The 25,537-nt window shown below is 40.8% G+C and overlaps 1 protein-coding gene across 4 annotated transcripts in view; it reads right to left on the reverse strand.

Moving 5' to 3' along the window:
* LUZP2 (leucine zipper protein 2) overlaps nucleotides 1-25,537 on the reverse strand; it is a 385,213-nt gene that overhangs the window by 38,257 nt on the left and 321,419 nt on the right. For all 4 annotated transcript variants that reach the window (XM_060176997.1, XM_060176995.1, XM_060176994.1 and 1 more), the window contains 3 exons: nucleotides 24,923-24,985; nucleotides 22,710-22,772; nucleotides 697-771 (listed from right to left, as the gene is read on the reverse strand). In XM_060176997.1, coding sequence (XP_060032980.1) covers nucleotides 697-771; nucleotides 22,710-22,772; nucleotides 24,923-24,985 — 201 coding nt within the window. The remainder of the gene's footprint in view (nucleotides 1-696; nucleotides 772-22,709; nucleotides 22,773-24,922; nucleotides 24,986-25,537) is intronic.

Below are 25,537 nucleotides of genomic sequence, written 5' to 3' on the forward strand. Positions count from 1 at the left end.
TATTTATTTTCCGTTGTTGCCCTTGTTGTTTTATTGTTGTAGTTGTTGTTGTGTTCGTTGGATAGGACAGAGAGAAATGGAGAGAGCAAGGGAGACAGAAATGAGGAGAGAAAGATAGACACCTGCAAACCTGCTTCACCACCTGTGAATCGACTTCCCTGCAGGTGGGGAGCTTGGGGCTGGAACCAGGATCCTTGAACCTGTACCTGCACTTAACCTGCTGCACTGCAGCCCAACCACCCCCACCCCTCATATTAGTAGCTTTGTTAAGAGATCACCTTCTTCTATGCTTCTACTTCCTGAGCTGACTTAAGATTTCCAAAGTGAAAAGCGTCAAGATCTATTTCCAATTGTTTCATAAGTCATCCATCCAGAGTTAACACTTGGCATCTTTATTGATGCTCAAAAGCATGTTTATTCATGATATGAGGGAAAAAACATACCAGGAGGTAAAAAAAAAAAAAATGCAGACATGAACTCAGGGCCTGAGCCTGGAGTCAGTTTACTGTAACAGCAAAACCAGAAAAAGTGTGTATGGGGGGAGGTCCAAAGGGACTAGCTTACAGTTCTTAGGAATTCAGCCACCTCACAAGCACAGCACAGAGAAGGGCAATAATAAATCAAGAGGGAGAATACATCCCGGCCGGCCCTGTCTACTAAAATCAAAATTGCAATGGTTCATGGCTATAAACGCACCTTGTCAAGCGCTGCTTTCTCCAGCTCATTTCTGGCCACAGCTAATTTCTGTTCCAACTCCGTAAGCTGTTGGGCCTGTAAAATAAAAGTAAGAACTGTGAGTTTTTTTAGTTTTACTAAATTCTATAATTTCTCCCTCCTACTAAAGTGTATTTCATTGATAATTTTATTTTATTTTATTTTAGTGATTTCATAATGATGAACAAGGGTGCACAATTCCATAACGATGCCCATCCCCTCTTGAGGAAACTTCCCTATTCTTTATCACTCTGGGAGCATGGACCAAAATTCTTTTTTTTTTTTAATTTTGTTTTTTGTTTTTTTGATTTTTTTTTTCTTTTAGAAATTGAGAGAGGAGAGGAGACAGAGAAGGAGAGAGAAAGATAGACACCTGCAGACCTGCTTCACTGCCTGGGAAGCGACTCCCCTGCAGGTGGGGAGCCAGGGTATCGAACCAGAATCCCTGTGCCAATCCTTGCACTTCACTCCACATGAGCTTAACCTGCTGTGCCACCGCCCGGCCCCCTGGACCAAAATTCTTTATAACAGACGACCTCGCTAATGTGTCCTGCAACTTCACCTCTCCAAATCACTACCCCTCTAGGGAAATATAGATGCAGGCTGGGCGTATGGATCCACCTGCCAATTCCCATGTCCAGTGGAGAAGCAATTACAGAAGCCAGAACTCCCACCTTCTATGCCCCATAAAGAATGTTAGTTCACTGACAATTATACATGACCATGTGAGAATCCTTTAGAATTTAGGTTACCAATACTGTATTGCATGGTTAAGCTGCAGACTGTGCTTTGTTCTGAATGAATAAGTACTCAGTTCTTCACTGAGACACACATTTTAGTTCCAAAGATCCAAAAAAAAAAAAAAAAAAAAAAAAGCCCAGTTCATGTCTCTGGAAATACAATGTCCATTAGATTAATAGATATTAATAGATATTTCTAGTTGCCGCTGAATGAATTTCATCCTTCTAAAAGTTCTTTTGACTCCACCTCTATGAAATAATATACTGAGATACTTTTCTTTTTATCATTTTATGAGGATTGACGGTTTACAGTACAGTTGTTGACAGATGGGTAGAATTTCTCTAATCTGTGATAGGTGTCTCTCAAACACCCACCTGCCCAGTTAATAGTTTCTGCCACCACACAGGGGGGCTCCTAAGGCTCCTCACCTCCTCCCTGTCGCACCCCTCCCCCTCCCCCTCCCCAGAAGCCTTTGCTTTGGGGCCATCATACACCAGACCCAGTTCAACGTTCACTTTGTGTTTTCCCTCTTTTGTCCTTGTCCCTCTGTGAAATTTATTTCCATTGGTGATTCAATAACGGTTAAGGAGATCATAAGGTTACAGGGTAGAGTTCTACGCCCCCCTCCGCAGTTCTGTGCCCCTCCCTGCACCTGCACCCCTGCACCCTCTCCCAGTATAACCAACCAACAGCTTTTACAAAGTCTTAGAGACAGTTTGGCTAGTTTCTTTCCTCCTTCCTTTTTTGTTTGCTTTCATTCTTTCTTCCTTTTCTTTCTTTCTTTCTTTCTTTCTCTCTCTCTTCCTCCCCTTCCTTCCTTCCTTCCTTCCTTTCTTTCTTCCTTCCTTTCTCTCTCTCTCTCTTTCTCTTTCTTTCTTTCTTTCATTCTTTCTTTCTTTCTTTCTTTCTTTCTTTCTCCACTTCTTTCTTCCTCCTTATTCCTTCCTTTCTCTTTCCTCCTTTCTTTCTTGTTTCTGCTCATGGTTTCAACGTATCTTGTACATATGTGCATTGCCAATAGTTGTCTTTCAGAGAGATGCAGTTCATTTGACAACAGTAATCAGCTATAGAATTAAGATTCCTTGAACACAAGAAACTGAAGGATAGAACACCTTGTCTTTGCCTCTCCCCATTCCACCAACCCTTCACACAGTATGCCTTTTTTTTTTTTAAATTCAGAACTTGGGGGAGGGAAGCAGCAAATTTATTATGCAAAAGACTTTCATGCCTGAGGCACCAGGGTTTCTGGTGCAATCCTAGGTATCATAATAAACCAGAGAAGAAAAGAGTTTTGGTGAAAAAATCATCAAGAAAAAGAAGGAAAAGGAGGAGGGGAAAAGAATGCAAGAAAGAAAGAAAGGGAAAGTAAAAGAGTGGGGGTGAACTCAAACCCTTAAGTACAGGATACCATTTAGCTGGTTCAAGGACTTAATGTTTTCATGGGGTTTTTTTGTATGCTTGTTTTTTTTTTTTGTTTGTTTGTTTTGTTTTTTTTTTAGGAAAAGGGAAGGAAAGAGGGGAAAGGGGAGACTGCAATACTCACAGCTCTGTCCCAGCAACACAGAGCTCCCCTAGTGCCTGCCAAGCTGTCCCCTAGTAGAGAAAGGACTCAACCTCAGGCCTTCACACACAGAGCCCTTGCTCAGCTGGGTAACTGTCTCTCACCCTTCCTCCAAGCCATTCTCAACACCATTTGCCCCAGAATAAACATTCATTCAGATGTGAGCAATTCAGAAGTTAAATACATGACACTCAAGCAAGATAGTGTGTATTATAAAAAATAAACAGTGCTCTCCAATATGTGACAAAAGTAAACTAGAAAAGATGACTCACATGGATGAAATAAAGCACTGTATTGTAGAATAGATTTTAAGTCCCAAAAAGAGAAACGTGGCAAACAAAAAATGTACGTGTTCATGCAAGAGATAGATAACTGGAGGTGTTTTTGTTTCTATTTCTTTATTTCTTTGTTCAAAAGAGATAAATAAATAAGAGTTGAAACTCATAAAACTCTGTAAAGAAATACAAAAAAAATTAGAAATAAACATCAAATTAAAGAAACTCAAAGTATTATATATGCTAAGAAGGCTGAGAAAAAAAGTGACGTAGGAAAGTTTAAAAGACATTAGAGGGAATAAGACATAGAGTACTGTCTATGCATGTAAATGTGTTATATGTGAAAAAGTTTTACAGCTGGCCAAATAGCTCCTTTAGATGGTGTGCTGCTTTGCCAGGTGTGCAAATACTCTGGTTGCAATGTATACGAATCAAGGCTGGAGGAAAATTCGCACGACCCAGGAAAATATGCGTGAGACAGAGACTCAGCTTTCTGAAGTATAAATTCAAGTATAAAATTGTAACAAAGAGATTGTTCAACTCAGGAAAAAAGTTCATGGTTTTTTCCAGAAGTCATGAGAACAAGGTTCCAATTTAGTCTGTTTTCAGCCAAGTAAGATGTACCTAAGATGTGCCTTGGGGGGTGGGGGGGATCTTCACAAGTGGTGAAGCAGGGCTGCAAGTGTCTCTCTGTCTCTCTCTCTCTCTCTATCTTTTCCTCCCCTCTCAATTTCTCTGTCTCTGTTCATATATATATATATATATATATATATATATATATATATGATTAAAAAACTTTAGGTGCTATTTGGTGGTGCACCTGGCTTGAGCACACATATTACAATGCACAAGGACTCAGGTTCGAGGCCCTGGACCCCACCTGCAGGCAGAAAAGCTTTCCGAGTCATAAGCAGGGCCAGGTGTCTCTCTCCTTCTCTATTACCCCCCTTCCCTCTCAAATTCTGAATGTCTCTATCCAATAATTAAATAAATAAAGATAATAATAAAAATCTTTGAATCTCTGCTTAATGCCCCCCAGGAGTGGGGGTGGGGGAGCTGAAGGCCATGCGGTAAACCAGGACAATGGTTCTGGCAGAGTGCAAGCACCCTTCTTAGGGACAGTCAGAGATGAGCACTGTGACAAGACAGATGCTGTGAATCAACATTTCTTCCACAGAGTGATCCGATGTTTAAGAGAAGTTCGACTCTCTAACTAAGCAGGCTTCCTAGGAAAGACTTCTGAGTCAGTACAGACTACTGAATGCTGACCAACAGCACTCCAGGAGCACTCAAGGAGCACTCAGGAGGCCAGCTCAGACACAAAGTCAGGTGGCTGGAGTGTCTCCTGCAAGGTCTTCTCTGACAGATCTAAGCTGAAATTACCCCATGGACTCTGGATTAGAGGAGTACACAGGATGTGTACCGAGTTCAGCCAGACTCCTCCTCATGCTTTACTTAGTTCCTGGGAGCACAGGTTGGTCTAGAGCTTCAGTGGGAGACTCTCGGGGTCCTGGGAGTGAGTACTGGCTGAGGTATAACACGCCCTCAACAGCATCACCAAAGCAAGACAGGATGTTAACAGAAGTGTTGCTACAGTGCTATTGATAAAGTGATGAGTTTAGCAGCTTATAAGAACTCATAGGACCATTACAGTGACTGATGCAGAAATATGAACAGCAAGTGGAAGACAGTTTCAGTGGAGAGTGAGAACAAAGCGTTACAATTGTTACATTTTAATTCTATTTTTAAATGCTGCAAAGTGAGTGACACCAGTAAACATTCCGCATGCTAAATCTTTCCCGGTGATTGTGCAAAGCCAGTAATGGAGCTAGCTGTACGCTTATGGGAAAAGCTCATCACTGCACATCTCCATCTGCCCTTATGTATAATGTACACAATCGTGGCAATGAAATAATAAGGTGATAATGGAAACAGTGCAAACTTGTGAGATAAATATTTATCTATTTTCTTTTTCTTTGTAACGATTCTATCTGGCACATAGAGTTTCCACATTTAAATTTTTTTTTCCTCAAGCTTATGTAAGTGGGAAACAGTAGATTTGGAATCCAAACATAAGTACTTTGGATCTGTAACTGGTTTTCTCAACTGCTAAAAGATATGATTGCATATAGTTCAAAGTTGTGTTGCAGCTAACAACTCTAACATTTGAGATTGTATTTTATGTAAATATACATGCATTGAAAGGCATTACCTCAAATGTAATTATAAGTATTATGCTTAAGATGTCTGAAGAGGGGGTCGGGTGGTGGTGCACTGGGCTAAGCACACATAGTATGAAACACAAGGACCCATGCAAGGACCTCAGTTTGAGCCCCCGGTTCCCCACCTGCAGGGAGGACACTTCACAAGAGGTGAAACAGGTCTGCAGGTGTCTCTCTCTCTCTCCTCTGCCTCCCCATCCTCTCTAAGTTTCTCTCTGTTTTATCCAATAAAAATTTTAAAAAGGCTGCTAGGAGCAGTGGATTCATAGTGCCAGCATAGAGTTACAGAGATAACCCTGGAGGAAAAATAAATAAATAAAAAATAAAAATAAATGAAATGTTTGAAGACAAATGTTATGGAAAACTGAGATATATTACCCATGTACAAACTACTGTATTTTACTGTAGACTATAAACCATTAATCCCAACGAAAGGGGAAAAAAATGTTTGAAGACTTTTTAGAAGATTGGAAGGGTTTCATATGTTTAAGATTATTCATCCAAAACAAAATCAACCGAAAAAAGATTATTCATCCAGTGAGAATGGTGAGCTAAGAAACAGGAAGGTGCTAGCCAGTGCTCAGTGAAGTGCTTGGTACTGGCTGTAAAGTCAGGATGTGGCTGTGTTTCTGTGCTGGTTCAGGCCCCCGGCAGTGATGGACCACATGCTCCTGGCTTAGCAAAACCTGGACCCCCAGCTACTCTCCTCATCCTTCAGTTTCACCACAGCGTTAGAAGGCAGGAAGTCAACACCTCTGAGCTGCTACAACTCATCTTCACAAAAGTCTAAAGTTGTACTGTGAAGATTATATTTGAGCATCAGACTCAATTATTCAATTATATTTGAGCATCAGATTGTCCGTGCCAATATTAATAACTAACACGGGGCTGATAGTGAGAGAATTGGAAGGGAATGACCAATATAAGGAGGACTCAATTGAAATCCCAAGTCACACAGGAATAGCTTAGCACAGTACTGACTTAAAGTGCTACTAAAAAGTCAGTTTTAGTCTGTCAAAGTCATAAAGTTCAATAGGCTTTCCCACTGGGAAATAAGAACAGGCATATATAACTTTCTTCAAATTTACCTTTTATTTTTAAATGAATTGTGTCATATTATCGTCATGTGTAGGATAAACTTCAGAGAAAACTGCTTCATGTCCTTTCCCAGCTTTATAGTTTAGGAGAGACTGATTTAACATTTAGTTCCAGACACAAAAAGAAATCCATGCTGGACTAGTCATTTTTTCCCCCATAAACAACTATGAAAAAATTATTCAGGTTAGGAACCATGAAATACGGAAAACTGACAAGGCAAGGCTTAATAACAACATCAGCATTTTGTCCATATTTTGAGGGCAGTATGGGGCAAAAATAAACATGAGTTAAATATAAACTCTCAGTTGTTCATGTTCTGTGCTATTGCTGACTGAGCTACCTTCCCAGCCCACAGTTCTATACTTTTTTATAGGATGGAAAAAAAAAAAAAAAGAAGTGAGGATTCAACAACATGAGAACTGGTAACCCTTAGGCCAAGGAGGGAATTAAAGAAGGAAGGCATAAAAGTCCTGCAAGCAAATGAAAATGAAGACCCATGATATCAGAATTTATGAGACACAACGAAGGCAGTACAAGGAGTGAAATTTATAGCAAGACGGGACTACATTAGGAAACCAGAAAAACACAAATAAGCAGTGAAACATCACATCAAAAGAAGCTGTAAAAACAACAACAACAACAACACACACACACAAACACACACACGGAGTTGGGCTGTAGCACAGCGGATTAAGCACACGTGGTGCAAAACTGAGGACCAGCATAAGGATCCTGGTTCGAGGCCCTGGCTCCCCACCTGCAGGGGGCGTCGCTTCACAAATGGTGAAGCAGGTCTGCAGGTGTCTATCTTTCTCTCCCCCTGTCTTTCCCTCCTTTCTCCATTTCTCTCTGCCCTATTCGGCAACAACAACATCAATAACAACAATAATAATAACCACAACAATGATAAAAACAAGGCTAACAAAAAAGGAAAATAAATAAATAGATAAATAAAATATTAAAAAAAAACACCAAAGGAAGCCCAAAGCTAGCAGTAGTAGTGAGATAATAAAATATCAGATGGGAGTCGGGCTGTAGCGCAGCGGGTTAAGCGCAGGTGGCGCAAAGCACAAGGACTGGCATAAGGATCCCGGTTCAAACCCCGGCTCCCCACCTGCAGGGGCGTCACTTCACAAGCGGTGAAGCAGGTCTGCAGGTGTCTAGCTTTCTCTCCTCCTCTCTGTCTTCCCCTTCTCTCTCCATTTCTCTCTGTCCTATCCAACAATAATAACTACAACAATAAAACAACAAGGGCAACAAAAGGGAATAAATAAATTTAAAAATTAAAAAAAAATAAAAAATAAAATATCAGAGAAGAAATAAATGAAATTAAGAACAAGAACAATGTAAAAAGGTCAACAAAAATGATTTGTCCTTGAAAAGGATAAACACAATGAACAATCCAGATTGCTAATGAGAAAAAGATGAGGGAGTCAGGTGGTGGCGCAGTGGGTGAAGTGCATGTGGCGCAAAGCGCAAGGACCTGCAGGGGAGTCGCTTCACAGGAGGTGAAGCAGGTCTGCAGGTGTCTATCTTTCTCTCCCCCTCTCTGTCTTCCCCTCCGCTCTCCATTTCTCTCTGTCCTATCCAACAGCGAACAACGTCAACAATGGCAATAATAATAACCACAACGAGGCTACAACAAGGGCAACAAAAGGGGGAAAAATGGCCTCCGGGAGCGGTGGATTCATGGTGCAGGCACCTAGCCTACCAATAACCCTGGAGGGGGAAAAAAAAATAAAAAAGAAAAGAAAGAAAAAGATGAGCCCAATAAATAGGATCATAAATGTAAGGAGAGAAGTTACAACTGCCACAGAAATTTAAAAAAAGATCCCAAGACTATTGAGCACAACGTTGTATCATTTAATTGGAGACACTAGTAGAGATGAATAAATTGTTGGAACCATACTATCTCCCACCACTGTCTAAGTAGGAAGAAGAAGTAAGCAGACTTGGTTCCAGCAAGGAAACCGAGACTGTATAAAACTATCTACAGAATGGAGGACCCCCCAACACTTCATCCGCACTATTCCAGACTTTAGGTCCATGGTTGGTCAACAATTTGGCTTTGTATGTTAACTCTCTTTTTAGCCACCAGGTTCCCAGAGGCTAGTATGACATCAACCAGACTTTCCTGGACAGAAAACCCCACCAATGTGCCTTGAGCTCTGCTTCCCCAGAGCCCTTCCCCACTAGGGAAAGAGAGAGACAGGCTGGAAGTACTGGTTGGCCAGTCAATACCCATGCTCAGCGAGGAAGCAATTATGAAGCCAGACCTTCCACCTTCTGCATCCCACAATGACCCTGGGTCCATACTCCCAGAGGGATAAAGAATAGGGAAGCTATCAGGAGAGGGGATGGGATATGGAGTTCTGGTGGTGGGAATTGTGTGGAGTTGTACCCCTCTTATCCTATGGTTTTGTCAGTGTTTCCTTTTTATAAATAAAATAAAAAATTAAAAAAGACTGTCACTATCTATCCCAAAATAATGACCCAGGGCCAGACAGTTTTACTAGTGATTTTTACCAAACATCCAAAGCCAGGACACATCCCAACTGCCACTAAATAAATATTGTTAAAAGTAACAGGGAGTTAAACAGATGCACATTGTCCTGTCAAAATCCTTGCTACACTAGATGCATATATTTTCCCTGCCAATTTCTGTTGATGCCTCTTGGTAAGGATTTTTTAAAAATTAATTAATTTATTTATTTTCCCTTTTGTTGCCCTTGTTTTTAGTGTTGTTGTTATTATTGATGTCGTCGTTGTTGGATAGGACAGAGAGAAATGAAGAGAGGAGGGGAGAAAGACAGACACCTGCAGACCTGCTTCACCACCTGTGAAGGGACTCCCCTGCAGGTGGGGAGCTGGGGGCTCAAACCGGGATCCTTATGCCAGTCCTTGCACTTCGCTCCACGTGTGCTTAACCCACTGTGCTACCACCCGACTCCCCTTTAAGGATTTTAAATGTATTTACATCATGCATTTCCCAACAAACATATTTTGTTCTTGTCACTTAAATTTAAGGGTGGAATTAAAAGCAAAGGCTTCCCATGCACCAGCACAGGGCAAGAGTTATATCTTCTAGCACCTTCTATTAATTATTTTTAAACAGTTTTATTTATTTATTTATTTTGGGTAAAGATAGAGAGAAATTGGGGGCTGGGTGGTAGCACAGCGTATGGTGCAAGGTGAAAGGACTGGTGTGAGGATCCCAGTTTGAGGCCCTGGCTCCCCACCTGTGGGGGGGGGGTCACTTCACAAGCAATGAAGCAGGTCTACAGGTGTCTGTCTTTCTCTCCCCCTCTGTCTTCCCCATCCACTCGCCATTTCTCTCTGTCCTATCCAACAACAACAATAACAACAATAATAGTAACAACAATGATAAGCAACAAGGGCAACAAAAGGGAAAACATGGCCTCCAGGAGCAGTGGATTCATAGTGCAGGCACTGAGCCCCAGCAATAACCCTGGAGGCAAAAAAAAAAAAAAAAAAAGACAGAGAAACATTTAGAGGGAGGGGGATAGAGAGGGAAAGAGAGACAGAAAGAGTCCTGTAGCCCTTCTTCACTACTTGATAAACTTCCCCCTGTAGGTGGGGACCCAGGGCTTGAACCCCAGTCCTTTGGCAATGTAGTGTGTGCGCTCAAGCAGGTGCACCACCACCTGGTCTCTGCAACTTCTATTTTTCATCCACATAAGGGGATTGTGAATGCCAACTCTTAAATAATTTACACGCGTATTTAACAGCCAAACTCCTAGTCAAATAACCCCTTCTGTATTTACTATGTGTACGGACAGAAATGCGTGGGCTAAGGAAAACTATATAGAAAGTAAATAGAAAGATAAATTTAAACTCATTATCTAGATGATTACAAAGTCCACCCTAAATTCTCTCAAACTCTGCATCTCCTTTAATTTTGGCACAAGAGATATCTGCTTAAATAATTTATTCTTGGCTAGGCAGTGACATACCTGGTTAAGCATATACACTACAATGCACAAGGACTCAGGTTCAAGTTCCTGGTCTCTACCTGCAGGGGGAAAGCTTTTCCAGTGGTGAAGCAGAGCTGCAGGTATCTCTCTGTCTCTTTCCTTCTCTATCTCCCTCTCCCCTCACAATTTCTCTTTGTCTATATACACTAATAAATAAATATAAATATTTTTAAAAATTCTCAACACTGTTAGTGACCTCAATTTCCACCTGGAATTTTCAGCCATCTATTACTCTTATAATTTTCACTATAGGACATAAATTTGTAATATACCATATACATTTTACCTGATATCTAAGTGTTTCCCACAACAGCTACTAGAATGTAAGCTCCAGGGAGATTTTGTTCAATGATAAATCATATACACACCTGGAAATGTACCTGGGGATATTAGTCCTGAAATAAACAGTTAATGAATGAATTATTTGTACTTGGTAATACAACTTAGAAGACCTCAGTAAGAAGTAGTAACATGTTTAAATGTGATCAGAGCACACAGCTAGCACTCAGGAATACAGGTCATAGTGGTCATGATGATTTGATTCAAGGTAGATATTCTTATTTTTGTTGCCTATTGTTTCATTGTGTAATAAGTACTCATCTTATTACAGACGTAAAATCATCCAAAACTTATGTTGCCAATAAATCTGACTTTATGCAAAACAATGACTTGTATTCCAATCACTTCAGGGTGACTCCAAATATCAATGATCTTTCATATGTTCATCAATATGAAAATTAAAATGTGAGATAAAGCCCTAGATAGACTCTGCATCCCTATAATATGCTTCTTGCAGAGAACATGATGTTTCAAGGAACAAACATTTCTCATTTTAAAAAAGTCTGAACGGCTACAAAAGACACTGTAAATTTGTAGATTTTAATTCTGACTTTTGTGAAGTTAATGTGACAAGATGAAGATTTTTCTTTTATGTGATAAGAACTGACCTTTCAAATGGTATTACTGAAGACAAAGCATGATTGAAGGTCTTTGTGTATCTATGGACAGAAATCTTATGTTTTGTAATGTTTAAAATATGGGTGCAAGTTAAAGTAATGACTAATGTCTCTAAGAAGAGTAAAATATAATTAATTGCTGAGCACAAGTTGACAGGGGCAATCACATTGACTTATGGACTCTCTTTCAGGGACATTTAGAGTCTAGAAACACAACTTAGGCCCTTTGTGCTTTCTCCCTCCTTTTTTATTTACTAGCTTTAAGATTATCTATGAGAACCTTGTATTTTTTTTTAATGTATTTGTAAAAGGGAAATATTGAGAAGACCATAGGATAAGAGGGGTATATTTTCACACAATGCCCACCCTCAGAGCTTCATATCTAATCCCTATTCTTTTTTTTTAAATTATTATTTTAAAAAGGAGACATTAACAAAGCCATAGGATAAGAGGGCTACAACTCCATACAGTTCCTGCCACCAGATCTCCATATCCCATCCCCTCCCCTGATAGCTTTCCTATTCTTTATCCCTCTGGGTGTATGAACCCAAGGTCATTGTGGGAGGCAGAAGGTGGGAGGTCTGGCTCTGTTTTTGCTTCCCCACTGAACATGGGCATTGACTGGTTGATCCATACTCCCAGCCTGTCTCTCTCTTTCTCTAGTGGGGCAGGGATCTGGGAAGGTGCGGCTCTAAGACACATGGTGGGGTCCTCTGCCCAGGGAAGTCAGGTTGGCATCATGGTATCATCTGGAACCTGGTTATAGAGTGATGAAGCTGAAGGGTTGACATACCATATCTGAAGTCTCTGGACACAGTTTGAAGTGAAGCATGCTGAGGTGGCACTGTTTGCATTAATTAGGTTGGGATCATCAGTTAGTATGAATTGAGAGAAGCATGAAGGAAAGTGAGCCCCACCCTAGAAGTTCCAGGACAGGGGGAAATATCAGCTCTATAGAGGAAGCAGGGGGTTCCTGCTATCTTAGGGTTTAAGAAGTCAATAGATAGTTATTTCTATAACCAAATTATATGGCAGCTGGTTAACTTTGAAAATCCCACTGTCAAAGCACAAGGGCTGGCATAAGGATCCTGGTTCGAGCCCCCGGATCCCCAGCTGCAGGGGAGTCGCTTCACAGGTGGTGAAGCAGGTCTGTGGGTGTCTATCTTTCTCTCCCCCTCTCTGTCTTCTCCTCCTCTCTCCATTTCTCTCTGTTCTATCCAACACTGATTACAACAACAATAATAATAACCACAACAATAAAAAACAACAAGGGAAACAAAAGGGAATAAATAAATATTTTTTAAAAAGAAAAAAAATTGCTCAACAATTTGTTTAGCTTCGTATGTTAACTCTCTTTTCAGTCACCAGGTTCCAGATGTCATCAGGATGCCGGCCAGGCTTCCCTAGATTGAAGACCCCACCAATGTGTCCTGGAGCTCCGCTTCCCCAGAGACCCACCCTACTAGGGAAAGAGAGAGGCAGACTGGGAGTATGGACCGACCAATCAACGCCCATGTTCAGCGGGGAAGCAATTACAGAAGCCAGACCTTCTACCTTCTGTAACCCACAATGATCCTGGGTCCATGCTCCCAGAGGGATAGAGAATGGGAAAGCTATCAGGGGAGGGGGTGGGATATGGAGATTGGGTGGTGGGAATTGTGTGGTACCTCTCCTACCCTATGGTTTTGTTAATTAATCCTTTCTTAAATAAAAAAAAAATGCACAAGGAAAAAAGAAGAAAGAAAAGAAAATCCCGCTATTAGGATTTGCTGTATCATACAAGAACTCACCATAATTTATGTCCCTTTATGCTATTTATATATAGCTGTCTTCTATAAAGTAATGCCAACTGTTGCTTCTGAGAACCTTTTTTTTTTTTCATTTTTACCAATTAAATCTGAACAAGAGGACCAATAAAATTGTTTGGAATTCTGATCTTGTGCCAAGAGTTCTGTTCATAGTTAAATGAATTATTCTGTTAACTTTCCAGAATTCTGCAAGTAATAATATTATTAAAACTTAGCAAAGAAGGCAAAAAAAAATCCCATATAGTTTGAAACCTGGGTGGCTTATCTAGTGTCTTACTATAATTTGACATGTACCATTTATGTGTCTGATGTCAATGTCTCCAACTAAATAAGTTGCCAGTTTTGGGGTTTTGTAAAAATAAGAACAATTTCACCACCTGTTATTATAATTTTGTAGAATTCATTGGATAGAAAATAAAAGCAAATGGTAATGGGGCATGAAACTTGTTCTCAATTTCTGTTCATTTGACCAAAACAAACAAACAAACAAACAAAATATAGGGGCCATATGGTGATGCGCCTGGCTGAGCTCACACATTACAGTGTGTAAGGACCTGGGTTCAGGTCCCTGGTCCCCACTTGCAGGAGGAAAGCTTCAGGAATACCTGATACTTAGTGGGAATGAGACGGAATAAGGGGTTCAGCATAAAACTGAATAAGCTGAACATAAGAGGATGGACTCCATCCTACAAGGACTAGGTTGATGCTGATGTGTTGTAAGTGGAGCCCTGGGCATATTTAATATTTAATCAGACAGGCCCTCTCAGCAGTGTGAATGGTATTTTGGAAGTAGAAAATACTGAAACTAGGGAGCTCTGCCAGCGATTACAGAGTAATGGAGAGAGCCTGTAGCCGTGGGAAGAATACAGGAAAACATATTTGGAAGGGAAATTTCACAATGACTTCTTCCGTGAACTTATAAATAAAGGCACAGTCCTGATGGAAATGTCCCTCCACACCTTGCTATAGGCACCGGTGTTCCAGAATTAGGTAAGTAAAGCTCACCTGCTTCTCTCCCTTTGGATTTTCCCAATAAGAGAACACAGTGGGGAGGAGTGGAGACAGATGTGGAAAGGCTGCATGGTGGCACCCAATATACTGCTAATCTTTGCAGCTGGCAAGCAGGGGTCAGTTCAGGGAAATGTGCTGCTTGCCAGTGGCTTCCCTAATTGATGATAAAATGTGGTTTCCAGCTTACAGAGAATTTCAGATTTCACTGCACAGATTGAAAGAGAAGACCTTGCAGGACCCGCTTTCTGTAGCAGTGCACTCCGAGCCTAGTGGGTGCACGCAGGTCAAGATGAACATGCAAAACACAGTCAAGGCTAACCTCTCCCAATCATTTTACAGTTGAATCCCGCAAAGCTTGAGTTACTAGACAGCAGAGTTATTTCATACGCAGTAGAGTTTATTCCAGTTTCTGGAAAACCTGGTTGCAGATGGAAGCTCGTAGTCCTGACCTTGGCCCTGTTTCTGCTCTGACTGCAGGTGCTGGCTTCCTGGCCAGCCCACCTCTATCTGCCCAAAGTGGGTGCCTCATGGCTCACCCAGGCTTCTTCAGCACTTGGCTTCATCCACCCCCATGGACATAGCCTGGTGCTTCACACCTGTGAAACACCTTTGTTTCCAAATAAGTCCAAATATTAACTTCTCAATATTCCTCACATGTTGCATCTGGACCACCACACCTTCAACTCCACAAATGACGGAGCAGTCTCTAGTTGTCCTCCTCTAAGGCATCAAGTCCCAAGCCCTTCTAGTCTACCTTCTCCATGTAGACATGCAGGCCTGACAAGGGCGTTCACAAAATTCAATTTGTTGTGGTGTGTAATTTAGTTGAGGTGTGTGTGTGTGTGTAATATATGTATATACATTTTTTTTCTCCAGGGTTATCACCAAGGCTCAGGTGCCATAAATATGAATCCACTACTCCTGGCAGCCATTTTTTTTGCCCCTTTCTTTCTTTCTTTCTTTCTTTCTTTCTTTCTTTCTTTCTTTCTTTCTTTCTTTACTTTCTCTCTCTTTCTCTTACTACTGTGTGCACTTAACTGGTGCGCCACTGCCTACCCCACCCCCCAGTTGCAATACATACAATGAAATGCTTGGCCACATGGGGTTTTAGAAACAGAATGCCTTAAATCTCAGAGCAATGGTCCTCTCAAGCTTATCTGCACACAGAAGGTAATTAGTGTGATTTGGAAATGAATATTCATTTGTCACATCTCCAGACATTTCACTGAATTGATCTGGGCTTTAAAATATTGACAAGGTCTCCAGGAGGCTCTATGTACATTCAGATTTGGACACCACTGCCTGGCGAGCTTGCTGTGAGGATTTTATTTGATCAAGCATGTGTGAATCGGTGACATATTGTCTCATCAACACTAGACAGCTAAGCCAGTCTTGCTGCTATTATTAGGGGTCCTTTTGTGAAAAGGCATGCCTTATTTATCATCTTGAATATGTCACATAGATTAAAAACTTCACACAGGAATGGAGGTGTTCCATAACTTTTATTAACTAAGTTTCAGTACATGTGCATTTAATGAAGGCCTCTCAGAACAAGAGCTCTCAGAGCTGGATGGGGCAGTGCAGACACATGGATCACTTCCCTGCAGCACAGCCAAGGTTACTGAGCTAGATGCCTCAGGATTGGAGAGAAGATTAGAGCAGTTTCCCTGGTGGAAAAGGGGCATTATGGAGGAAAAGGAAAGAAGTAGTGCCTCACTTTCCTATGGCATTTAGTTCTATAGGAGACATCGCAAAAAACTGTTAACTACTCCAGTTCGACAAGGAAAGATAAGACTTTGAGGTTGAAAATCTTGCCCATCCCTTGGAATATACCTAAAATAGACCTACTAGCTTTTTTCCAAATCTCCATTCCAGGTTCACTTCCTAACAAAGTCCCAAAATGTAGATATAGACTAGATTCCATGATATAGAGCATAAGTACACATGTATCCATAAATTCAGGCAAAATATATACCTGAAAGCAAAAGTACACAATAGTCTGCAATGAGTCAGTATATAGTTTATAATGAAATATAGTGTCTACTTAGACTTAGATACCCTCCTCACCTACTTTCTATTACATTTCCTTCACTCACTCCAAAGATAACCTTATCAAAGCAAGGACTGCAAAAGCTGAATAAAGGCAAGAGACTGGCATAATTTAATTATGACTCTTTAGTCACTATCAGGCCACCCCATCAGTTGGAGCCCTAATTTGGGAGTCCTGAGATTCCCAAACAGACATAATGGGCCTAGACCTCGAATAAATCCCTCTCTCCATTATTACTGGTCATCTCTATCAGGAACAACACAATAGAGCCCTCTGTGGGCCCCCATAGGACCCTGCCCTCAACTTGGGTCAACAATGGTAGAGAATGGTCCATCCTCTGAAGGGAGGCTGGACAACATACTCTATGTTCTACCCTAGGCAGATGGGTCCTGATATTGGGGTAGCTTGGAATGTTCCTACTCATGACCACAGACTGTGAGCTCAGATCTACAGGGATGCAGAGGCCACATAGGCGCCCAAGCTGAATATGGGCCCCAGATCAGATCAACAATATTTATACACCTTTCTCCTATTTGGGAGCTACTCTCTTCCCTGATCCAGCTTTCTAGTCCTTTATTCCACCCATGACATTATCTCCCCAGACAATAAATTAGATCCACCTGCATATCAGATTTCAGGCTCAGGAAAACAAACAAACAAACAAACAAACAAAAAAACAACTAGTGTAGCCAAAAGGCCCTTTGGAATATAAATAAAATATGCCTACTAGCAAGCTACAAAACAGAGCCCCCCCCCCCCCAACTCTTCATCTGCACTATTCCAGCCTTTAAGTTCATGATTGGTCAACAATTTTATTGGCTTTATATGTTAAGTCTTTTTTCAGCCACCAGGTTTCAGATGCTACCATGAGGCCAAACAGACTTCCCTGAACAGACTTCCCCATCAATGTGTCCTGGAGCTCCAATTCCCCAGAACCACGCACCACTAGGGAAAGAGACAGGCAGGCTGGGAGTATGGATTGACCTGTCAACACCCATGTTCAGTGGGGAAGCAATTACAGATGCCAGACCTTCCACCTTCTGCATCCCACAATGACCTTGGAGCTATACTCCCAGAAGGTTAAAGAATAGGAAAGCTATCAGGGGAGGAGATGGGATACGGAGTTCTGATGGTGGGAATTGTGTGGAGGTATACCTCTCTTATCCTATGATTTTCCAGTGTTTCTTTTTTATAAATAAAATTAAAAAAAGAAAGTTTGAAGTCTTCCTGTTATTTACCTTTCAAAAGTTTACTAACAGATGAACATTAAACAAGACTGAGCAACTCCTAAACTGTTTCCAGATAAGTGTAAAAGCTTATAAAAAAGCAGATTCCCTGACTACAACCATCTATTCTTTTTATACCTTTTTTTATTTCTAGGTTAAATTGGCTAAAGAAGAAGAAATAAAGAAAAAGAAGTCAGTAGACATTGCTTTGGCTTGAAATGGATAAGAACTTTTACAAACAAAAACATTAATTCCTTAATAATGAATAAAAAATGGGGAGAGTATGTATACACAATATTCTTTGTAGAAGTGATCCAAAAGACCAACATCCATGAAGAAAAGCTCCAAGTCATTGATTGTCAGAGAAATGGAAATAAAGACAGCAGTCAGTTTTTGAGACACCCCCCAAAAAAAACCCAAAAAAACCTTTTACAAACTGAGGAGCTAGCACTATAAAGTATTCCTTCTGAGAAGTGCTTTTTTCTCAGTCTCTTGCAGTGAGCCAGGGACTCAGACCCCAGGGAAAATGTTTCTGGATTATCTGGTTCACTGGACCTGTTACAGGAAGCACTGCTGGTGCAAAGAACTTCATCCAAAATATGTTTATATCATTTCCATACATCACATATTTCATATGATTATTTCCAGACTTGTAGAATTTTCATATTTTTCATACTCAATACATTTGGTAATGGGATGTGAATCATGATTTTGACAAAAGCAGCTAAAGAGAAATCTGAGAAATGTGTGTCAGTGGTTGTAAGATGTTCTTTCATTACTTGGGCTTTGCCATTTCTTTAAAAAAAATTTTTTTTTTTACCTCCAGGGTTATTGCTGGGGCTCATTGTTTGCACCATGAATAAACTGCTCCTGGAGGCCACATCTTCCCCCTTTTTGTTGCCCTTGTTGTTGTAGCCTTGTTGTGGTCATTATTGTTATTGTTGATGTCATTCATTGTTGGACAGGACAGAGAGAAATGGAGAGAGAGGGGAAGACAAAGAGGGTGAGAGAAAGACAGACACCTGCAGACCTGCTTCACGGCCTGTGAAGTGACTCCCCTGCAGGTGGGGAGCCGGGCTGGGGGAGCTTTGCCATTTCTCTAGACTTTCTCAGACAGAAACAGAGATGAGGGCGCTGGGTGGTGACACAACTGCTTGGTCACACATATTACAATGTGCAAGGACCCAGGTTCAAGTCCTTGACACCCCCACCTGCAGGGAAGCTTCAGGAGTGGTGACGCAGGGATGCAGGTGTCTCTCTGTATGGCGTGTGAAGATCTCCCATTAGGTGAGGGGTCTCTTTGTTTGATATTGGTTTATTTTGTATACATTTCCATCAAATAGATGTCTGTAAACATTCCCACCTCCAACTTAGGTCCATTATCCACCATTCTGTACTAGAACCCAAATTCCACCTGTAAGAGAAACCATCTGGTATTGCTCTGAGAAATGGTTTAAATGTTGGGGTTGGTTTCATAAAATATCCTGTACATCCAGTAATTTTCACTGAAGGAACACAACCTTTTTTTTTGAGAATTTTATTTATTTACTGATTTGTTTATTTCTTTCTTTTACTAATATTTTATTTCTCATGACTTCACACAAGAAACATGTAAGTCATGCATGTGGTGAATAATGAAAACAAAGCATAAGACGAGTTGGATTTTCAACCTCATGCAAAAGAGTCTGAAATATTGAGTTTATTTGGACAAGGGCAATTAATTTTTTTGCTGCCAACTCACAGAACCATATCCGTCCTCTGTATTTTCAAAAACTATCAGGGAGTATGATAAGAATAGAGTCAGCCAGAATAGAAATCTCTGCCCCAAGCCAATTCTATAATTGAAAGCATTAAATTTCTGTACCAAGAATGTTTGTTTTTAAATAAATACACTAACCTTTAATTACCAAAGATGTTATCTTTTTAAATATATCATTCGCTTTTTATTTAAAGACATACAGAGAACAATATATAGGGAAGGAAGCGACAGAGACAGAAAGAGAGGTGGAGAGAGATACCTATAACACTGCTTCACTGCTTTTGAAGCTACCCTGCACATTGCAGGTGGGGACAGGGGCTTGAACTAGAGTCTTTCCACATTGTAACATTTGTGTTTTATCAAGGGCACCATAGCCTGACCCCTGCATATATTCTTTTTGATGGTGACAATTTTGCTTCAGCTGTGAATGCTTGCCCATTAGATCTTTGGATAGATAAAGATACATTTCTTATGAGTAGTGTATCTATATCTACATATTTATATACAAGTGAAATTATAACTGGAAACATGTGATACAGTAGAGGCAAAGTTTTAAATTAGAGGGGACTTCCAGAAGTGTGACTACGGAGTAGGAGCCATTTCAGATCATACTCCTATTAAACTAGAAAAAAAAAATGGAAAATCACTTGAAAACTCAATAAACTACAACTGGGGTTTCTTCAGAAACTCACTAAGCCACAGGTGACTACAGACATGTGTGGCCAGTAGGTGGAAAAGGGGTTAAAAGAGATCCTCAGAATTTAAAAGACCAAACTTGCTGACAGCTGGCTTCTAACTGGGAGTGAAACATCTGAGCACACTGCCTGGTCTAATATCAAATATTCCAGATTATCAACATTTGAAGGCAATAATATTAAAATATGCTATAGAATGGAATGTGAATAGAATAGAATATATATATTTATTAATGGAATATATCCCAGGACCAAAAGTTAACCATACAAATAGGCCTTTTGAGGGTGAGTATAAGAAGAAGATATCATAATTCAAGAAATGTCCTGGTCTATTCATACACAATTCAGCTGTGTATGAATTCACAAGGAATAAGACTTACAGAAGAATATTTCATTTTAAATTTCATGAATATTTTTACAGAAAACTGTAAATTCTGTGCAAATAAAAAATACACAGGTCTCGCCCTCCCACCAATTTCTACTTAATGTTGCTGATTGGGAAAAGTCAAGGGTCAGGCTGAATGTGACTTAAGATATATGAAATTCAAAAGGCTCAGTATAGAGGATTGGAAGCAGGCAGTGAGTGCTTTTGAGTTTCATATTTTTATCTTTTTACATGCAATAAGCAGAGTGCTGAGAGGTAGGGCCAGCTAGTATTAACATGATCAACTCCTGATTTTCTTGGTGTGCTGTGGGAAACTCTGCCTGTCTATAAATGAGGTCGATAGGGAGGCAGGAAAGACATTTCTGGAAGAGGAAAATGGCGGAATGTGCCCAGATTCAAGCTCCATATGGAGCAAGTGTTTAGCCAATATTGGCTGACATAACAGGGACACTTCCCTGTGACTCTCAGCCAAACGTAAAGATGCCAAATGACAAGGATGAGTCCTTTCTTACTTTTCTCCGTATGGATTTGTACGATATTGCAACCACGATACACAGTACAGAATCATCCCTTCTTAAACCTGACCTGTATAGATGGGATGGTCTTTTTAACGAAGACATTTTGATGAAAACATACTTTATAAAGCGATTTGTGCTTATTTAATCATCAGAATTTTATATCCTGTTTGTGAAGAGGCACCACAGGGTCGCTCAGGTACATTCAGCCTCTATCACAGTCTCAGGACACCCAACTCAGCATCTTTGCTAAAAATGATGACCAGAAAATACTGTATTAGATGCCCTCGCTGTTATACTAAGTTACCGTGCACTAAGTGAGTTAGCACAACACGAAATCACTTTCTTATTATCCCAGAGGTCAACATCTGTATTAAACATCAGAAGGCTTTAGTCAAATCTGCTTAGTGATAGGAAACCCTTTACTTTTCTCTGGTTTCTATGGCAACGTAACCTTCTTCTGGCTTTCTTGTTTAATTCATATTAGGACTTGAATAATTATGGCTGAGAAAAACAAGTATGGTTTGATGATCTTTTCACGCCAGGATCACAGCTACAAAGTCTACTTTATCTTAACACATGATAACCACAGGTTTTAGAAATGACCAAGCTAACAACTTTGGGAGGAGTATGGTTCAAAGTTTCACACACACACTGTGGGGACAGATATGAACCTATGTGTAGGTCTGAGCTTAACAGCCTTGAAACTTGATGCTGGTTATCATCAGCCAACCATTATCACTCCTAGCAATAAAGATATTTACACAGAGATATCTGGAAATCAAGAACATACATCAAAAGTACTTTTGTTGTTGTTTCCAGGGTTATTGCTGGGGCTTGGTGCCTGCGCTAAGAATCCACTGCTCCTGGAGGACATTTTTCTTTCCCTGATTTTATTGGATAGGACACAGAGAAATTGAGAGAGAAGGGGGAGATGGACAGCGAGAGAGAGAGAGAGAGAGAGAGAGATAACCACAGACCTGCTTCATCATTTGTGAAGTGCCCCTCCCCCACAGGTGGGAAGGCACAGGGTCAAACCAAGTTCCTTGCAGGAATCCTTAAGCTTTGCACCATGTGTGCTTAACCCAGTGCACCAATGCCTGATCCCCCAAAAATACATTGTAAATCAGAAACTGATTAAATAGATAATTGCTCTCTTTATGTCAATATTCCAAATGACAAAATTGCTCAACAATGAATTAAAATTATTGAAAATTACTTATGGCCTTGGTGTAATGGCTGCCTTAACCTAAGGATGGACTAAGACTCATCTCTCAGTTGATCTCCATGAGATATGAAGTAAGGAAATTGAAGTGTCTTTAGTGCAGTTATATTCAACTCTAATTGTTAAGAAAATCTGGAAAGGAGATGTAAGCTAAATCATATTTGATGATGTATAGGCCTTAGGCTGTCAAGCTAAAGGGAAGAGAAGAAAGACACTTACCTGGGAGTCAGGCGATAGTGTAGTGAGTTAAGCGCATGTGGGGCAAAGTGCAAGGACCAGCTTAAGGATACAGGTTCAACCAGCTTAAGGATCTGGGTACGAGCCCCCGGCTCCCCACCAGCAGGGAGTCCCTTCACAGGTGGTAAAGCAGGTCTGCAGGTGTCTTTCTCTCCCCCTCTTTGTCTTCCCCTTCTCTCCCCATTTCTCTCTAAAAATAATTAAATAAATTTAAAAAAAAAAAGAAAGACACTTACCTTAAGTAGTAAATCTTTTTTCCCATAACGAAGTTCCTTCAGCTGTGCCTGAATTCTTCTTGACTGCAAGAACACAGAAATGGGCCAATGGCTTAATTTCCTTTATATTTAATAGTGAGGGTCTAGAGTATTTAAAGTTGCACAATAATAAGTTTTGCAGTCAATAATAAAAGAACCCTGACTTCTCAAGAAATGAAATGAAATGAAATGGACTGAGAGAAAGGTTAATCTCTGCTTTCTTCTTCTTCTAGCGTTTGCCCTTCCGTAGCCAGTCAACAGCGTCAGGTTGAGCCTGATGTAAAGTTTCGAGACCTCCTTTGAATCTGGAGAGGTGGCAGTCGTTGACTATGTGGGTCATAGTCTGTCTGGAGCCGCAGGGGCAGTTCGGGTCGTCTCTGGCTCCCCAGCGATGGAACATAGTGGCGCACCGGCCATGGCCTGTTCGATAGCGATTGAGGAGGGCCCAATCATAATGTGCTAGGTCAAAGCCGGGTTGACGCTTGCAGGGGTCTGTGATGAGGTGTTTGTTCTTGACCTCAGCTGACTGCCAACTCTGTTTCCAAGAGTCTGGAACAGAGAAGTTCAGTGTAGGGGTAGGGGACCAGATTGGGTGATGAGACGTCAAGCGTTGGACAGGGTGGGCGAAGATATCCGCGTATATTGGCAGGTCCGGTCGAGCGTAGACGCGGGAAATGAACTTAGATGATGCCGCATCCCGACGAATATCTGGCGGGGCGATGTTGCTAAGAACTGGCAGCCATGGAACCGGGGTGGAACGGATGGTTCCAGAAATGATCCTCATGGAGGAATATAATTTGGAATCGACCAAGTGGACATGCTTTGAAGTTTGGCCACTCAGCAACCATAGTCAGGAAGGAGAAGGGAGAACAAGAGTCCATTCATAGGAAGCACATTTTAATTATATCAGGATTAATATTGCTTTTGGGATTAGGACTATTTTGCTAGAGCCAGAGAAGAGAGGGAGGGAAGGAGGGAGTGGCTGAGGGAGGGACAGAGAGATATAGAGATAACGAGAGAGAGAGGTGGTTCAGATGGTGGTGCACCTGGTTAAGCACACACATTACATTGCACAAGGACTCAAGTTCAAGTCCACCTGCAGGAGGAAAGCTTCATGAGTGGTGAAGCAGGACTGCATATGTCTCTCTCTCTCTCCCTCTCTATCTCCCCTTACCTCTCAATTATTCTCTGTCTATATCCAATAAATAAATAAATAAGAGAGAGAGAGAGAGAGTAAAACATTGACTCTACTTTAAAGCACTGGGACTGGGTTTGAACCTAGTCCATGCACAGGCCCAAGCAGCACAGTGTTCAAGTGAGCTATTTCGACAGCCTAGGACACACATTTTTAAAGATAATGTGTAAAGAAAGTGGTGTATTGCTCCTGTCTTATTCCCACAACCCAACGTACACACACATGGAATTTCAGTCAAGCAGGCATAGCAGGCAAAGCAGTGCTAGATGCTAACTGAATGTATGCAGGTGTTTGCATGTATCCATCTTACTGTCACTTTTCAGTCATTATTTAATAATAAATACAGACATGTTTAAATTGATGACCACCTTTTCTTTGAAATAACTTCAAGAGGAGAGGTGAAAGCGAGAACACAGTTGAAAAGGTAGGAGAGATCTTAGTAAATGTCGTTGTGAACATAACCAGAAAGAAGTCAATCTCAGGGCAGGTGGGCTTGGCGGCCAGGCTGAAAGGTACTCCGGTAACTCACAGATGATCGCCACACTCTCCTCCCCCCACCCGCAGTGGAGGCGCTTCACAGGCAGTGAAGCAGGTCTGCAGGTGTCTGTCTTTCTCTCCTCCTCTCTGTCTTCCCCTCCTCTCTCCATTTCTCTCTGTCCTGTCCAACAACGACAACATCATAAACAACAATAATAATGACAACAATAAAACAACAAGGGCAACAACAGTGAATAAATAAATAAATAAATAAATAATTTTTTTTTAAAGTTCACTTGATTGGCAGGGGGAGATAGCATAATGGTTATGCAAACAAATTCTCATGCCAGAGGCTCCAAAGTCCCAAGTTCAATCCCCTGCACCACCATAAACCAGAGCTGATCAGGGCTCTGTTAAAATAATAATAATAATAATAATAATCCACTTGATGATTTTGGTTGAAAATAAAACCTAAATCTAGAATTGTTTTTGTACAGCCGGAGGCAGAAGGTAATGCACTCACCTCTTCAGCATGGAGGCCGCACAACTTGTTTCCTGACAAGAGTTTGTTTTTCAGGCTTTTATTCTGAGAAATGAAACACAGTTTTTCCATTAAGAAATGACAGAAAAATCAAACATCACCTTGAATACATCAGCAGCATTGGCCTAAGCTGTAGTCACAAACATGCTCTTCATATTGTGAGACATAGCGCTGTTGTAAAGGTTGAACAGGTAACGTCAGAAAACACACAATTTAAACTTGGATGTTTGGGGATTAATATGTGCATTTCAAAGGTGGAAATGTTTTTGGTTATTCCTTTGCTTTTCATTTTTCTTCTCTCTTTTAGATAAAAACAGGAAGACAGTGAGACACTCAGAGAGTGAAGGAGACAGTAGCCACAAAGCTCCCTTCATTCAGTGTGTCGGGGTCCAGGTTCAAATCTGGGTCATGAAATGCCAAGGCAGTGCACTACCCAAATGAGCTATTTTGGTGGCCGATCTTACACTGTCTTGCACATTACGTATGTGCATATACCATTTTACAAATCAATGTTAGTTTAAAATCTACGATCTGTATGAGTTTTCAAAGTATTCCTCTGGACAACAACTATTTATATCATTTATCTCTTTTCTTATA

The sequence above is a fragment of the Erinaceus europaeus genome, chromosome 17, assembly GCF_950295315.1.
Source record: "Erinaceus europaeus chromosome 17, mEriEur2.1, whole genome shotgun sequence".
In the NCBI taxonomy this organism is placed as follows: Eukaryota; Metazoa; Chordata; class Mammalia; order Eulipotyphla; family Erinaceidae; genus Erinaceus; species Erinaceus europaeus.